The 18843-nt window shown below is 34.5% G+C and overlaps 1 protein-coding gene across 2 annotated transcripts in view; it reads right to left on the bottom strand.

The window, feature by feature from the left end:
* Positions 1-18843, bottom strand: part of TNKS2 (tankyrase 2) — a 60050-nt gene that overhangs the window by 27997 nt on the left and 13210 nt on the right. For both annotated transcript variants that reach the window (XM_063102224.1, XM_063102226.1), the window contains exons 3-12: positions 16903-16998; positions 15148-15184; positions 14892-14967; positions 14425-14519; positions 12445-12511; positions 8746-8932; positions 7217-7338; positions 4759-4850; positions 4592-4670; positions 2307-2478 (exon numbers count right to left, since the gene is read on the bottom strand). In XM_063102224.1, coding sequence (XP_062958294.1) covers positions 2307-2478; positions 4592-4670; positions 4759-4850; positions 7217-7338; positions 8746-8932; positions 12445-12511; positions 14425-14519; positions 14892-14967; positions 15148-15184; positions 16903-16998 — 1023 coding nt within the window. The remainder of the gene's footprint in view (positions 1-2306; positions 2479-4591; positions 4671-4758; positions 4851-7216; positions 7339-8745; positions 8933-12444; positions 12512-14424; positions 14520-14891; positions 14968-15147; positions 15185-16902; positions 16999-18843) is intronic.

Below are 18843 nucleotides of genomic sequence, written 5' to 3'. Positions count from 1 at the left end.
TATGTAGGATATCTCCATGGTAGAGGGGAAAAATATTAAGATTCTCTTAACGCTTTTTGAAATATAATACATATAAACAAAATATGTACATGTGTATAATAATTATAAAATGTGATTCAAACAATAAAAAGAACGTAAAATAGATGATGAAAGATGGCCTGCTCTTTAACAAAGCCATGTGGAATCGTAGAAAAGTACTAAATTAGGAGAGAAACAGAGACCTAACTGTGGTTCTGCCATTAACTAGCTATCTGAACGGGGGCAAGTAACTCGAACTTCCTGGGCTTTCAGATTTTATCAGTTCTAAACACAGACAAGCTGGACTAGAAGATATTTAAAGTCATTTCCAGGTCTGAAATTCTGTTTTATAGCTCATTTATCATCTCAGAAAAGGATGAAAATATCTAACTTGTACCTTAGAACAAAATAAACTCCAGATGGATTAAAGACCTAAGTATAAAAAAATTAAGCCTTAGAAAAAAGTACTAGAAAAGAACATAGGTATTTTTATATTTTGGAATAGAAAAGCTTCTTAGAGCAGTACATCAAAAGTAAAACAAAAAAGAAAATTGCTTTGGAAAAATATTTGTCAGGCAATAACACAGGGTCAAACAAAATTATAAGGCAAAATGGAAAAAAAAAATCACATTGCAACATGCATCTTTAAAGAGAATATATTTAATATATAAGGTGTTTTTATAAAAATACCCCCAAAGCCCTCAAGAGACAAATGTGAAGACATGAACAAGCAACTCACACACACAAAAAGAGAAATGACCAATAAACATTATTGGCCAATTAAAATTATGTTCAAACTTACAATCAGAAATCCAAATTAAAATAATGACATACTATTTTTTCATCCACTAGTGGGAAAAGGGGTAAGGTAGAGCTACACTGACAATTATTTCCTATAGTTTGCACTTAAAAAAAAAACATGTATTACTTCTGTAATGCACACATGCACATTCACCCAAGGAAAACACTAAAAATCATAATACCTAGTGCTGACAAGAAAACAGGTCCTTTCACACACTTAGTGGGAGTGTAAAATGATACATACAACCTTTCTAAAAGATAATTTGACAATTATATGCTACCCTTTGACCTGGAAATTCCACTTCAATAATTTATTCTAAGAAACTAGTTGGAAAGGTAAGTAAATCTATATGTAATAGTACTTAGCATATAAGTGGCAAGACTGTAAATTCTATCACTAGGTAACTGAATAGGACTAGCGTTATCACTCCCAAAACCAACACTGAAACAAATGTGTGGTACATGGGGAAGTAAAGGAAATCTTGAAAGGATTTTAATAGTTCACAGCTTTGGCAGATCCCAGGAGGTTGTATTAACTCTGCCTTCATCTGTTCAAGCAGTGTTTCTCAAAATGTGGTTCCCAGATCACATGCATAACGATCATCAAGGATGACCGTTAAAGATATATAAAAAAAAAAGAAAGCCTTGATCTATCACAATTCTTCTCATCTGAGCTTTGAGATGCCAAAGCTACTCCATTAAATTCTAATAAAGGTAGAGATGTAGGCAAAGATACTTTAAAACTTATGGGACCAGATTTCTAGGTTGAAATGTTCAATCTATGCCAAATGGGTAGATATTTGATCTAAATATTTTAAGTGTAATGAATATGAGTGTATTCAATAGTTAAATGTTTTAGTAAGTCAAATAGGTGGTTACACTGTGCAAAATCTACATGCCTTAACTATGCAGGATCTAAAAAGGAGTGAAGAAACAGGGCCAGTATTTGGCGTATCAGTTATCACTAGGTTTCTGTACTAAGAGACACCTATCTTTTTAAGTTTTCTTTTCTTTAAAAAGAAATAGCAACTACCATATCTTACTCTTATGAGCTTTCTTATAAAACCTTGACGGGCCGGACCCGTGGCTCACTCAGGAGAGTGTGGCACTGGTAGCGCCGAGGTTGAGAGTTCGGATCCTATACAGGGATGGCTGGTGTGCTCACTGGCTGAGCGTGGTGCTGGCAACACCAGGCCAAGGGTTGCGCTCCCCTTACCGGTCAAAAACAAACAAACAAAACCTTGAGAGCCATCTATTTACTCAGAGAGATTGGGCAGAAAATGCTACTGGGAAAAAAGCATAATTATGACAATGACATTTGGGCACTGAGTATAACGAGTTGATTAAGAGCATAATGAGTTAAGAAGAAATAGCCAAAAATTCTCAAAATTATTCTTTTTATTACCAACTCCTACATCTAACACCTGCTATGTGAAAATTTTTAAAGGTGAAATTTAAAAAACTAATTTCACAGAAGCATTTAATACCTTGAAGCAGTTGCTGCACATTTTCATTTCCCATCTGTAAGGCAGTAAAGCCCTGAAGGGATATAATGTTAGGATCGCACCCATAGCTCAGGAGTAGGCGGCAGGTTTGTAGATGACCACAATGTGCAGCTCTGTGCAGAGAAGTCTGACCAAGATTATCCAGAGCATTAACCTTAACAATGCAGAAAAAGTTGAAATTAGCCTGCAGTGCAAAATCTAATTTAAAAGTTTCAATTATTCTTTTATGAAGCCTATCATCCAGTGCCAAAGCAAGTATTTTTGCTCAAATCTAGAGCATAACTTCACCAATTCATGATGGTTGGTATCAGAAGAAAGACCCAATTTTGCATTATAAATGTGAGATACTGAATAACAGCTCTGTTTAGCATTAAAGCATTCACAGGATCAATGTATTTAGAGCTACACATTGCCTAAGAAAGTTGAATCCATGTGTGAATCTCTGAGGTCTAGAAATGTGGAGATTAACCCTCAGACAGACAACAGTTAGTAACAAAGTTGGAGTTAAATTAGAATTAAAACTTTTTTTTAATTGGCTTAATATTCTACCTTATTTATTATGTAAAATACAATCTGTATAGATAAACATACTATGGTTTATTCACACAATGGAATACTACTCAGCAATAAACGATTGACATGGATGAATCTCCAAAACGTGGAAAAAGCCTATGTCAAGGAGTACATACTGTGATTCCATATACATGAAGGCCTAGAACACACAAGACATTGGCCAATTCATATTCATGGAATCAGAGAATATGTGAACAGGAATATAGCATAACCTTCTCAATGAAACTAAGATTAGACTACGAACAGCTTGTCTTTATGCTTACAGAACCTGAAAAATCAATTTAAAATGTTCAAGGCAATTAATCTATTTATTCACATATCCAAACTCACTGAAATGTAAAAAACACCCACTTGAAAACTTTATTTGGGTGCCACTGTTTGTTAAGGTTACAATGACCAAACCTGTCCTGATTTGCCCAGGACTTCCCTGGTTTTAGCACAGATAAGCTGTGTTCCCAGAAATCCCCAAGACCTGCACAAAACTGGAGGTTTGGTCACCCTAGTCAAACGGTTTCATTAAATTTCACAACTCCAATTTAATACGCATCCAAATATTCTTCAAATAATGTACCACATGTATGAAAAAGCAACTAACGAAAAGTTATAGAACAGAGAGACAAATGAGATATGCCAAGCAGTCAAACGGAAATAAACTTTATTTTATTCAATAAATTACAATAGGAAAGATCAAGATTATACATTATCGAGAAATCCCCCAAATCAAAGAGAAATTAGGACACCAAGAGGCAACATGAAAAGAAATTGCAGAATTGTAAGTGGTTCCTTGAGTGAGTGCAAGTCCAAGAAAGGACAGATAAGAAAACTATTTCTGCAAAGTCCATTAGGGAAGGGCCTCAGGGCCCACCCAAGGGAATCAGGGTCTCTATTCCTGTCTTCTCCCTTTATGCAGAGCAGTTCCATTCTTTCTTTGATATATACTGAATGTCTACCAAAGATTTTGTTTTTAAGAAGGTAAGAATCTGTGGCTAAAAACTGTGAAAACTGCTGAATTAAGTGACTCATCTCTTCCAGCCCGGGATGCTATGTATATCTTTTACCAAGTAGTATTTTTAAAAGTACCTGGGTAAGAAACGATAATTTCTAGCCATGATGAAAGCATAAGTATTCTAAGAATAAAATGCTTTGTATACAAATGCTGACTAAAGAACAGTAACTTATCAACATGGGTAGCTATAATGTTTTTAGTCAAATTATTTAAATAATTTATCTCCCTCTGTCATCTCTGGCTTAGTTACAGAAATAACAGAGGGTAAGAAAGACTGGCTGGGGTAAGAAACAAGAGTTACCCTGCAACCAAGGAACAGAAGATATAGGTGAGAAAAGATGACTAGAAAAGATGGCACATCAGAATCAGTATATCTTTAGTTAAGGATGTTCTGAAGTATATATGTTAGAGAAAGTCCTTAAGGATAACTTTGACCAGTGGGGTGTCATTAAAAGGAATGAAGAAGGAAAGACATATAAGAATAACGTACATTTGAATAAATCCACAGACTTTCCAGCAAAAAATTAGATACAAAAAAAGTTGTTTGCAGAACTATTTTTAAATACAGATTAAGAGAAAAAACAGGTAATACTTATGAGAGAGTCAACAGCTTAGGAACTCAGGCATTTTATCTGCTAAATAAAAATAACTCATTGGATTACTAAGGATTACCAAAAAGGAAGTATACCTTTGCTTCATGTTTTACCACTACTTCGACAACATCATTATGAGCTTTCTCAGATGCCACGTGCAGAGGAGTCAAGAATCTTAAAGAGAAAAAGTCAGCCAGACAATGAATATATTTTCCAAAAAAAAAAAAGTCAATAATATTTAATTATTAAAAAGTATACTTACTCTTTAGTCTTTTCATTGATGTTTGCTCCTTTTCTTAGCAACAGTTCACATATTTGTTTTCTTTTGGGATATGGAGATGCAGCAGCACAATGCTAAATAATTTAAATTGCAGCATTAATCAAGGACTATACATAACTGATTTTTTATTTAAGAACATTTGTGTTTCCAATCAAGAAGTTTTTTAACTTCTTTGTTTTATTTTTGACCTACCTTTGCTCTTGAAAGACTTTCTATTGGATAGAATGCTCAACAAACACCAAATTCTGACAGGGTCTGAAAATCCTACCTATGAAATAATATCTCTTATTAAAGATTCTGATAAAACTTTATAGTTCTCCTACATCTTTGAAAAAGCCACTACTGATGTGATGAAAAACTTAAATTAATGTGACCAACATGCTTTCAAAAAATATGGTGCTTCTGATATGTTTAAAGGTTAAGAAAACACCCCAAAGGTTGGGGTTTCTTTACATGAAGAAATAACAGAATACTCATCAGCTCTGGATTCTGCTTGGTGGCAGATGGAATAGCACCGGATGGAATAGCTGATAAACTGAGCAGTATTTATCTCTCTCAACTAGTTGTTCCAGTAGAATAAGGTGCTTGGATGACCTGTTTGGCAAAATCAGTGGTAGAAAAAGATACACTCTGAAGTTCAAAGCTGCAGTATCTATTATCTATGATGTATCAAGGAAGAAAAGAGACAGGAGGTGGAGATTTGCCAGTTATAAACCTAATACTTATTATCTTATGGTCATGGTGCATATCTTTGTGTCCTCAACATCCATGTCAATACTCATGCACAACAGGTGCTCAATAATGTCTGAATGATGAGTAACCAAATCAATGTATGTACATTAAATTAAAACTGAAAATTCATGGAATAAAAGTTCTGGATAATTTTAAAGCAAAGCTGCACTATACATCTAAATACCCAGCACACATAAAATTTGTTCTCTGATTTTAACGTGCTGTTACTCATAAAGACCATCTGATCCTCAAGACTTTGCTGCAGATTCATTCTTTGATGTTGCTGTCACCAAAATTATTCCTTTACCCTCAATACAACCAATTCTAACTGGTAAACCGAGCTCCTTTGGTATGTTAAGGGTAATCATCCCAGGACATATATCAAGAAAGCACAGAGAATGGAAAATAGTTTATTTCCAAGAATTCTCAATCATATCTACCTGAAACTGCACCCCTACTCCTCTGCATCATCCTAGGGCAGGGCTTGAAATTACTGGAAACTTGACAGAAACTGATCCTGCACTGTAACTACCCACCAATACTTAACTGCTAGTATGTTTTAAAGTTAGTAAAAAAAAACAAGTTGTTTAACAGCAGGATATATGAGAGAAAACAACATGTAGTATTAGCTTTTCAGACCAGAAAATTTTCCACGATGTCTATCTTTCCAAGTTTCTCTGTACCATTTTAACGCATAGTTTTAATTTTGCACTAGCATTTCTTATTAGTCTGCAGCTTTGCTGTTTTTTTTTTTTTTTTAACTTGGATGTCTTTTTACAAGTTAAGTAGCAAAAAGGTCCAAAATGTTTTATAGGTAGATTTTTACATAAATTTCATAAAATTTACATTATGGCATAAGGAAGAAAATTTACCATAAAAGATATTAAGTAAGGCTACCATCAGTTGAATTTGCCTTGAAACACATCAATTTACTTATCTTCTCTTACCCAAAGCACACTCTGCAATTCATACCATAGAACTTTTTTCCTTTCAAATTTCTACCATTAGTGGTAGCCCCTGATCATACCATTCTCTCTCCTATTTTCTACCACTTACCCCTAGTAACTCCCATTTTCCTTAGACTTCCCTGCGTCTACTTTGTTATAGCTCCAGAGTTATTGTTACCTCTATCAGGGAAGTAGCCTATAGATACTTTATTCACTTTAAATACTTTATTCAATTTAGATCTAATTTTGAAAAAACCACAATACTGGACGGAAATACACCAAGTGGTTTTTATCTGGATGGTGGTATTATTTTTTCATTATTTTCAGTGGGTTCCAAATTTTCTACTAGAAGTGTTTATAACTTTTATAACCCCACAAAAGGCAAATGATATGCACCATCAATGATAATAAAAAAGTTACATATAATACATGCTAGTATATGGATAAAATTTTTTTCTGGAACGATTCTCAAACTAATAACAGTATTGCCTTTTGGGGAGTGATGTTCTCAAACTAATAATATTGCCTTTTGGGGAGTGATGTCAATTTTTCTGTACCGTTTGAACTTTTTCCTTTATGTGTATGCATTGATTTAATCTTTAAAAATTACAGATTTTTAAAACAATAGTATGGCTGAAAGTAGGGCATTATGATTAATGTGGCATGTGTTTGGTTGTAATATTTTTTTTGTTTTTTTGGGTTTTTTTTTTTTTTTCTTCTTTTGGTTGTTGTATTTTAAAAACTTAAATCTTAAACATTACCAATGCTGTTTCATGCGTTTGAGGATGCTTGAAATTCACCATTTCCAGAGAGAGATGTTTTTTTATTCGTGTAACATCAGCTTCCCGTGCAGCCTGCAGCAACGAGTGGCCTTTAAATTCATCTAGATGAAGAAAAAACATTTAAATCTACATGAGAATTATCAAATTGATGGGGCTTACCTAGCAAAAGACACCTAATGTTTTCCATGAAATTATTTTCCAAATAATCTTCCACAATGGCCAGACTGAAGCTTTAAAGATATTCTCCGAATATAACCTCTGAAAACAGAGACAGTGCTACTCCAGTTTCCTTCAGTTTGCAGCCCAATTTATCCCCAAACGTATACACAGATTAAGCCCATGAAAGACTCATGGTCTGCTCTAATTCACAGTTGGTCTAGAGGTATCTGTAGTATTTCAATATACTCCCAGACCAGAGAGTTCTGAGAATTTTCCAAGTACAGAATTTTTCTCCATAAAGAAATAAAACAAAGGGTGATCATAATTCCTCACTAACATTATGGCAGTAGCAGATGGTTTTGCTCATGCCTATCAGAGAACTGGGAACTAGAGAAGTTGGATATTTTCAAGAGTTTACGATGAACAAATGAAAGAGGGTATTTTCTCAAGATTTCTCTTTTACTCATCAGACTTGTGAAACCACCCATTATCCTTTATTATTCCAGAATAATACCCAACACAAGTTGCCTATTTACATGTAATACTGTATCTGGTTATTTTTCTTTCTTTCTTTTTTTTAAAAGATGACCAGTAAGGGGATCTTAACCCTTGACTTGGTGTTGTCAGCACCATGCTCTCCCAAATGAGCTAACTGGCCATCCTTATGTAGGGATCTGAACCTGTGGCCTTGGTGTTATCAGCACCACACTCTCCCAAGTGAGCCACGGGCCAGCCCCTATCTGATTATTTTTCACTATATCTACTTCAACAATAGACAGAAAACCACTGAGGTTGGCCCAGGTACCAAAGAAAATTAGATGTTAAGATATGGGGATGTATTTACAACAGAGCAATCTTACAAGTAACATTTTATCTCCATAGCAAATTAACTAGAAAGTCATATCAAAGATTGGAACAAAACTCAAATGCAGGGCTGGTTGGTTAGCTCAGTGGGTTAGTGAGTGGTGCTGATAACACCAAGGTCCAAGGTTTGATCCCTGTACCAGACCAAAAAATAAATAAATAAATAAACAAAACCAACAATCCCCCCACAATGCTTTTGTTTCAAAAGCACACCGTCTATAAGTCTAATACATATAAAAAGCATATAACTTGACTTGAAAAAACCAATAAAAATATATTTTCATTTTAGAGCATCTAGAGTAAGCAGAAACTTCCAAATGATCAAATATGCTAGCCTAAACAACAATAGATACCCATGGCTAAGGAAACTGCTCTATATTACATTATTACATTATTCTATTTAAATATTTCTAAAAACAGGAAAGAAAAAATGCTCAGTTTATTGATACAGTATCCTAGATGAACATTCATAATTTGATACTCACATGCTAATCTTTCTTTTAACTGTGGTGTGGGAGCCAAGTCTATAGCACTTTTACTGTGGCAGTTTAGCAGTGTTGGATCTGCACCATAACTTAAGAGAAGAGAACAAACTTCAACCCTGTTCTTAGAAGCTGCCTCATGAAGAGGAGTGAATTGCCACAAGTCCATTGCATTTACACAGGCACCATGCTGAGGAAGAAAAGGCATATATATAACATTCAATTTTAAGAGGATTTAGAATTATTAGCACTGTGTAATTTAACATCATGCAAATTTAAACAGGTTATGTTCCCAAAGTTCATTTTTTAAGCCAATTATTTTAGAAAGAATACACTTTTCCCAATGGAAAACTGATAGGCCTGCCCATAAGGGCCTATTTAACGCTTTTTATTAAGAACAGTTAAGAATGAAACTTTAGATTTAACCTGCCATCTTTTCCAAGAACTAATATTTTCCATTTTTGATGTATAACTTACATATAGTGAAATGCACAATTCTTAAATGTATAGTTTGATAAGTTTTGACAAATGTATACATCCATGATACCATCACCCAAATCAAGATATTGGACAATTTCATTACTCCAGAATGTTTCCTCATGCTCCTTTTATAGATAATTCCTGCCCTCATTCTGACTTTTAGCACCATATATTAGATTTATCTGTTCTTAAATTTCATAAAAATGAAAGAATACAGTATGTACTTTTGTGTCTAGCTTCTTTTGTACATGTTTCTGAGAGTTGTTCATGGTGCTGTATTGGAAGTTGGTTTTCATTGCTTAGGAACAATTTGTTGTACAGACATACTACAATGTACTTATCTACCATCCTGTTAAGAATCTTTAGATTATTTCCAGGTTTTGACTATTATGAATAAGTTGTTATGAATATTCCTATATAAGTCTCTCTATGAACACATGCTGTCATGGTGGATATATGTTTAACTTTATTAGAAACTGCCAGTTTTCTAAAGTATCAGTACCATTTTACATTGCTACCAGCAATGTCTGAGTTCCATTGGCTCCACATCCTTGCTTTCACCTTGTATTGTCAGACTTTTAAGTTTTAGCCATTTGCAAGTAGTGGAGTTGGATGGACCACAGGAGTCATACTAGTTCTGCTTCCTATCAAACAAAGAATCTCTTCCACAGCACTCCTGTCAGAAGGTGAACCAGCTACTTACTCCTTTAGTACTTTCAACTATGAGAAGCTAATGCTCAACTAACATGGCTATTTATAATTGCTAGATAACTCCTGTTGTTAGGAAGTTCTTTTCTACATTAGTATGCACTTTTAACTTTGATCCATTTGTCTTCTTTGCAACAAAAGAGATCAATGCTCTTCTTTGCAATGTTTTAAGGCAACCCTTATGTTTTTATTTTCCAGTCTAAACACCTAAACGAGTTCCTTCACTCATCCTTCATATCAGATGGTTTCCAGATTTCTTATCATCTTGGTGGACCTCAACTAAATGTACTTTAGTTTAAAAAATTCATTTAAAAAAATATCAAGAGCCTAAGATAATAATAGATTCCCAACATGATTTGCCTGTGCAGAGTACAGTACCATTCACTAGTACATTTGCTCTTGACATTATACTTCTATTATGCACATAAAATTATGATAGCTTTTTAAGTAGACACATCACATTTTTACACTTATACTGAATTAGTGGGTAATTTAAAACCTTTAGAATTTTATTAAAACGTGAAGTAAACACCAAAGTATGTTCTCTTCTCACACCTTGTTTTTGTGCAACTTATTTTTGTGAACTTAATTTTCCTCATTGATCCCTGTTAAATGTCATTTTACTGACTTCAACCCAAGCTTAGAGCCTATGAGGATGGTTTTGAGCCTTGATTGTATCAACTTGAATGTTATCCTTCCCAGCTTCATATTAATCTGCAAATTTTATAAGCATCCCTTCTAATTCTTTATCAAGTCAACAATAAAAATGTGGACCACAATAATGGCAAAGATAGACCCTGTGGCAGTCCTTTAGAGATTCCAACATTCCCTTCCAAGCAAAGAAGTTATCAGTCAATACTTTCTGCACAGTTGTTTAATTAATTATGAATCTAACAGAAAGAATTTTCCTCTTAATTCTAGCTAGATCCATTTACTTTGTTTCCTTGTACTTAGCAGCTATGAGGAAAAAGAAAATTAAGAGAATCCCTTGTTATTCTTGTGCCTGCTAGTGCCACACCTTAATTACTTGAAGGCTTTGCCCAGGGATCATGTCTTAGTGCCTTCCATGCCTATCAGTGCCTCGGTCATGGAAAGCAATCACTGAATGTTTGCTGTTAAATACCAACTTCCAGGCTGGATGGTTAGCTCAGTTGGTTAGAGCACAGCTTGTAACATCAAGGTCAAGGATTTGGATCCCTGTACCAGCTAGCCACTGCGGGAAAAAAATGCCAGCTTCTGCTAGCCAGACTCTTCAGCAAGAGCTGACAATTGACCGAGAGTTGCCCAGGACCTCTGCCTATATTACAAATCCCTATCTAATTGCTTTCTCCTGACTTTCCTGAACTTTACTACTCTGGTAACTGCATCCACACTCAATTCAGCTAACCTCCTCTCTAAGTTTGACCTAGTCAGGCTTCCATTCTTTTTTAGTAAAACAAGAGATCTTAGTAAAAATACCACTCAGTTGTCTGTAAGTCCCAGTGCACTCTGTCTGATGTTTCACTCTTACTCATGGTAACATTCCAAATGTTTTGTTGAACTCAAGATTCAGTTTTACAAGAAGCAAAAGCACTGCTGCTACAAATGTATAATATTACAACCACATTATAAACTGTAAAAGGCTTATATGCTACACAGCCTGTCTAATCATTATCATAAGGTTCTTTCTGTAGGAAAATGTATTCCAAGGGTGGCACGTGCCCAAAAGGAAGCATAGAGGCATTGGACACAAGCTTCCTGTTTCTCTTCCCATAACAGCTGCTGAGAGAGTGAGGAAAAGTAATGAACAGGTAGACTGGGTGCAGGGTAAGAGAAGTCTCAAGAATGTGGGCAAATCCATATGTAGAGACTGGAGGACAGAAGGAAACAAGCATTGGTAATACCCTTGGATCCATTCTCAAGGATAATATATATCTTCTACTTCCACACAACAGGGGTCAAAATAAGAAATTTCTCGCTAGTCTTGGGAACCTGTTTGTTAAACAATAGCTGACCAGCATATTGGAAGTGAAGCTTACCGAGTGATTCTGCTTCAAATCAAAGTACGATTGGTGGCAAATCTTGCAAATATAACTGGTGGTTTTAATAATATATGACTCACTAAAAATTGTTTTATGATATTAGTTTTCAAGAGTTTTGAAACTTCACCTTTAGCTACGAATTACAGAATCACTTAATCTGCTATTCACAAGATGCTAGTGCTTCTTTATATTTAAAATCATATGAGGGCATGGTTGGTTAGAGCATGGTGTTATAACACCAAGGTCAAGGGTTTGGATCCCCACACCGGCCAGCTGCCAAAAAACAAAAACGAAAAACAAAAACAAAATCATACGGTATCTCAAAAACCTCAAAGTCGTTAGATGCTGATCAATCATCTACATTTTATAAAGATTACAAACATTCTTTCTATTTCCATCAAGCACTGAGAACAGAAGAAAACAGATATAATATGTATTTTGAGTAATTTTATATAAATACAGAAAATAACTAGGAAGGGACAAGAAAACTAACCTTGACCAGAAGTTCAGTTACTTCATAATGACCATAAGAACAGGCATTGTGTAATGGCACCAGATCACTACAATGAGAGGGGGAAAAAGCCTGTGTTATTACAAATTCCCTAGGCCTAGGGAAACATATAAATTAAAATGTATTTAATTTGAATTAATTTTAATTTACATTTAGATTTAAATAGCAAATGGCTTATGTGACCTTCTAATAAAAATGTACAAAATTTGGTAACATCCATTTGAACCCTAAGTCCTAACAATTCTAACTGCCAAGTCTCTTTGAAATACATCTTCCTTTTTTCCCTACTGGTAACTGCCATTGCCTTAGTTATTATTATTTCTCCCCTGTACTACTGAAATAGTGCACTACTGCACTACTGAAATAGCCTCCACTCGAATTTATCCTCCAAGCTGTAGCCAGATTTTTCTAAAAGGTACTCTTTGTTTTAACACCCTTAGTGGTCTTCCTTGCTTACAAGAGACAGTTCCAACTTATTAAACACGGCACACAAAATGATCTGATTCCCTCTCTAACCCTACCCTTCAATAATGGTATGCTAAACTTGCAGTTTCCTGTGCGTCTATACATATACTACTTCCTAGGTGTAGAATAGATTTCCCTCCCTGCTTTAGTATGGCTCACTTCTACACATCTTTTCCAGACTCAGCTCAAACATGGGCTCTTCTCTGAAACTTTTTTTGAGCTCCTAAAAGATAAATTGGTATATTCCTTAATAAAATGAAACCCAATTCCTTCATGATATCAATGAAGGAAGAACTTTTTCTATGGGAAGGTACAGTGGAAACTTAAAACCCTGACTATACTGTCTTTAAGCTTCTCCTTGGTGATCACTAATTAATTGCCACAGCTACCATCATGATGCCTCTGGTAAGTGATGGCCACCTGTGATTTAGTCTTTAGTTCTATGTGTCCTCTCTTTATCGGCTCAAGGCTTTCCTTACCATTTCTGAATATACAATTCTCTACTTGCCTAAGCACCAATTTTATTCCCAACTATCTACTAGATACTTTCACTTGAGTTCCCATCATCATCTCATAAAACCAAAGGTTCTAAAAGCAAACTCAATGTTTTCCTCTAAAACAATTTCCTCTCCTGTACTTCAGTATGTGTATCATTGGGTCTAACTCATTCAGCTTCAGAATTTGAAATGTAGTAGTTTTCTTTTTGTTCCTCTCTCTCATCATGTCCAGACATTCAACAAATCTATCCATTCTTACACTGTCATATTTCTTGCACCTATGGTTTCATTTCCATTTCCTCTGCCACCATTATTATAAATCATTATGCCTGAACCCTTCCAATGCTCACTTTCCTAACTGCTATTTTTGTCTTTAGTCTCTCCCTTCTCTAATCTACCCTACAGATTGCTCCCCTTGTTTCAGATCACAGACTATAGTCTGAATTCCTTAGGTTAGAATACCAAGTCTTCTAAAATCTGGTTCTTAGGATTTTTCCAATCCTAATCTTCATTTGTCTCCCATGTAAATCATCTGTTTCAGCCAAGCTGGCTTAATCACTGTTTCTTAAATGTGCATTAATACCTCCTTTAGCACCTCCACTTCTACCAATTCTCTTGAGAGTGATGTTCTCCAAATTCTTTGCTTTCTTGCCTTTAAGGTTCAAGTGCAACTCCTTCTGAAGGACTTCCCAACCATTCCAGCCATCACTGATACTTCCCTCCTGGGAACTCTGGTAGTACTATGCTTCTATCACCTGGCACTTGGTAGACACCTCTTTGTATTGGTAGGCATCTTTTCATGCTCCCTGAAGTACAGTGTGAACTCTATGAGTGGTGAGTTTAAGGTTTTATAATTCCCTGTGCCCTCAGAGCAACCTGCATATTGTAAAAGCTCAATAAATGTTAATACTATTTAGTAAAAAATAGGATTTTTATAAGGTTACAAAGATTGTTAGAAGGACAGTAACAAATAAGTCCTCATTTTTGTTCAAACGCTTACCCTTTATCTTTAGCATGAACATCAGCTCCATGTTGCAATAACAGCTGTACAATCTTTACTCTGTTGTATCCTGCTGCCAAATGCAATGGAGTTGACTGAAATATTAATCAAATAAATTAATGTAATTCAAATAATGGCTGAATAAAATGTGTGACAAAGTAAACACCTAAACATAAAACCAGAAAATCCAATTATAATTTCATGGTCTAAATAGTTATCAATTTGGTTTTACAAAAGCCAACATATGTACTAAAGGCACAGTATAAAAGTTTATAAGTTCACTACTGCATATAGAAAGCAAACAACAAAATGTTTATTATCAATAAAGTTATGTTAAATTTAGGAATTAATCTGAATTTACTGCTTAAAAGAAAACATCAGCACTCTCTTAAAATATATTTTAATTTATAAGATAAATGCATTTTCATGTTACCAGATGAGCACAGACTTAGTTGCAAAAGAAGTACCTTTCTGCCATCACTTGCATGGCAATTGACATTTAACGGTGTAAGGAGAGCCATCATTTTTTCCTCGTTGCCACTCCTGGAACACAAAAAAATGTATTAGCAATTTGTAATCTTTATCAATCCTACTTGGAGATATATATGGTGACCTTTGAAAAAAATTATTCTCTTTTAAAGTTTGCTATTGTAAAACAACAAGAACAACAAAAACCTTAATGGTAAAATATTCATGGTATATAGCTATAACGTTAGTACACACCTGGCACTTTCCAAGAGTTCATCCTTCTTATATTCACCTGTGAATTGGCAGGGAGCAGAAATTTTTTAAAAATTAGTAAGTTTTATGCAAAAGGGCCACTGAAATATATTCATAGTAGATCAATTTGTAAACAGATTTCCAATAAATGGAAAATGATTAATCAATATTGTGCAGTTTAAAAATATTTATATGAAGAACATGAAATACCTTTGTTATAAAAGTAAAAAAATAATGATTCAATGTTATATAATGAAGTATGACTACAACTAAACAAAAACAATACTTGTTAATGTTGTTTAATAAAAAATATGATTTTTTTGGGCCAAGCCCGTGGCGCACTCAGGAGAGTGCGGCGCTGGGAGCGCAGGGACGCTCCTGCCGCGGGTTCGGATCCTATATAGGACTGGCCGGTGTGCTCACTGGCTGAGTGCCGGTCACGAAAAGGACAAAAAAAAAAATATATATGATTTTTTTAAAACAATATGTAGCTGTGGTCATACTTCATTACATAACACTGAATCACGCACAGAAAAAGAAAAGCCCAGAAGCAACTACAGTATACTAAAATATTAATAGTTTGTCTTGAATGATAGATTATTGGTGAGATTTTCCTTTTCTTTTTTCCCCTCAAGTTTCCTAAGATGACTTATGCTATTCTTATAACAAAATGTATCCATGACTTTATTCAAAATCAAACCCAAACAAACAAAACCCAACATACCAACATTACAGAAATAACAAAAGAATCTACAGCAACACTAATTGAACACAGTCACTAATGTCTTTATGAATCCAAAAGATTTTTCAACACTAAGATCACATTTATTTATGCTACCTTAAATATACAGATATCAAAAAAGAATTAACTATAACCTCTATGCTTCCAGCTTTTATATTTACAAATGAACACAAACTATAAAATCAATAAAATTAAAATTAACATAATGATTTGGTGAAACAATATCGAAACTGTTGCCCACATTGTGAACTGCGTACTGATTGCTAGGGTAAGGCTTCTTTTGAGCCTCAAGGTTTTTTAAAAAGATAAAAGCAGGGAATAACAGGAAATAGTGAAGGAGAAAATAAACACGGAATAGATAGTCACAACAATAGCTCACATTTCTAGAAGTCTTTGAAGGATTAGTCTAAATTTTCTTGGCACTGTGAGAAGAAACATCATAAAGTCCAAGCACAAAAGCTCACAGCAGAACCCCTCAGGCTCTTGCCTTATAGTTTAGACATGATTCTAATGGTCATCACAAGGTAGATATGAATCTTGTAATAATATGGCAGAGCTGCTTAAGAGGAATGCACACTGACAAGGAAGAAAACATGTGAAGTAGATGCAATGCAAAAAAGCCTGCCAATCTACACTATTGCCTTGTACATCTTAATAGGCTCCAAGGACATGAACATGTGATAGCAGAGTACAATAATTAGCACTCTTCACAGTATTGCAATGATCTGCCCAGAATAATCCTCTGTTCTGAAGAGCAAGAGAATGGTTAATGCTTTTTAAAATAAATTTGAGGTAACAATGACAAATTTAAACATCAATTTGAAAAGAAAAGGAAAAAAAACTTTATCTTACTTAGACAAGAATCAAATGTCAACTGTCTAGATGTAGAATAGTAACAGAACTGATACTACTTAAAAAATCTAGTGAGGTCATTAACTGTAGGAGTAGACCATCTACCTAGCAGGCTTGTTCTTTATATTCTTCCTAGAATAACCAAAGAGTGTACACAGACTTACCAGTCAGCACTGCTTTGGCAGATGGGTCTGCTAAATCCAATGCTGTCCTTCCATCTGTATTTCGGATGGTTGGCTCAGCTCCATGCTGTAAGAGCACTGCAAAACAGCAATACTACCTTTCAAAATGGTAATCATGACAACTTGATTTTAGTAAAGCATTTTCCCCAAAATTCTGGCCCCGAAGTCTCAAAGTTTAGTTTAAAAACCTTTCATATCCTCATAGTATGGTAAATGCTATATTTTAAATATAAGAATATATAAAATATTCCATTATTTAATGCATTAAAGACACATTAGAAAGACTACTGTACCATGACAGAAATGAAATATCTAAAGGTAAAATATAGCTCAGAAATAGGTATCTATAGGATTAAAAAAATCACACAGCTAAATTCTTTAAAAATATAAAACAAAACTGGATAGCTTCTTTATGCTTTCAATAAATTCTGTAAGGCCAACAGTTATCTCCCTATTCTTCAAGAAAGCTGAATAAAATAAATCAATAGAAGGAGGCTGCTCAGATTTGTCCATTAATGACACCATAATACATTGCACTTTAACAGCAAGGTACACTAGGAATGGAGTAGGTGTACGCTGAAACGAAGGTGTAAATTATTCCTTACAAGGACAATTTTTCTTTGTTAAATCTTAACAAAGGGATATATGGATATGGTTGTCAGTTGAGTACTTAGTTTTTTAAGGTTAATTACATTAAGTTTTGAGTTAAAATTCAAATATTTTCTGCAGGGTTAACAAACCCCAAATCAAAGCTGCTACATTATAATCTAAGGCACAGAAAAAGAGAAGCTTTGTGTTATGCTCTGTATTTTGTTATTTAAATAACAATATAAAGATATTCCAACACACTCTATAAATAAGGAGCTGGGGGAGTCAGGCAAATACAAGCAGAGAGGAAACTCAACTCCTACTTTTTGATAGGGTTCAATTCCATTCTGCTCTATTACTCTCTATAACAGTGCTGTTCAACAGAAATAAAATGTAAAGCATAAATGTGAGCCACATATGTGATTAAACATTTTCTAGTAGCTACATTAAAAAATAAAAAGTTTAAATCAATTTAAGCACACTTTAACACAATATACACAATATTTAAATTTATATTATAATCAATATAAAATTATTAATGAGATATTTTACTTTTTTTTGTAGTAAGTCTTTGAAATCTGGTATGTATTTTCCCCTTATAGCACATTTCAATTTGGACTAGCCACATCACAAGTCCTCAGCTACCACATTAGATAGTGCAGATCTATAACAATATTTAGAAAACTTTACATTATTAAAACTAATTATTTATATGTCTGAGAACTCTGAGGTACCAGGGATGTGTTATGAGGTAAAGAGTAGATTTGCAAATAGGGCAGTAACAATTTAAGATAATGAATAGAAAAGGAGAATTGGGCAGAGGTAACTAGGTAATCCATTTTGCATCTTTATAAATGAACTAATTTAAACTAAGCTGGTGAATTTGGAATCAATAGTGTTTGGGATTTTAGGGGGAGAGAAGACCAATTTAAGTCCAGCATAGAGCCCCTGGACTTTTCCTAGTGCACAAAACTGGCTTTCTATGTTAAGGATTTCACCTGTCCTTGTTTTGCATTAGGAAATAATGGAGCTGAGGTGGCAATGAATCTAAAATCCATGATTCTGTTAGGCTCAGAAAAGTACATGTCAGGTTAATGAAAATTCTCAAACAGCTTCTCATATATTGTTTCATTTTCTGTCAGTGATCAACCTGTCAAGCAAATCCTGTCACACTTGTCAGTTCAAGTACTCTGTATGAATGACCATTTTTCCTCCAATTGCTTCCTGACTTATCCTGTCATTTCTGTTCTCCTATAACCACCCTGGGTCATCATCTCATCATTTCTCACCTAGAATGTTTGTTATTCAACAGCTTCCTAACTAGTCTCCTTGATG

This window comes from Cynocephalus volans, chromosome 7 (genome assembly GCF_027409185.1).
Source record: "Cynocephalus volans isolate mCynVol1 chromosome 7, mCynVol1.pri, whole genome shotgun sequence".
In the NCBI taxonomy this organism is placed as follows: domain Eukaryota; kingdom Metazoa; phylum Chordata; class Mammalia; order Dermoptera; family Cynocephalidae; genus Cynocephalus; species Cynocephalus volans.
This window is presented reverse-complemented; position numbering and strand designations above follow the sequence as displayed.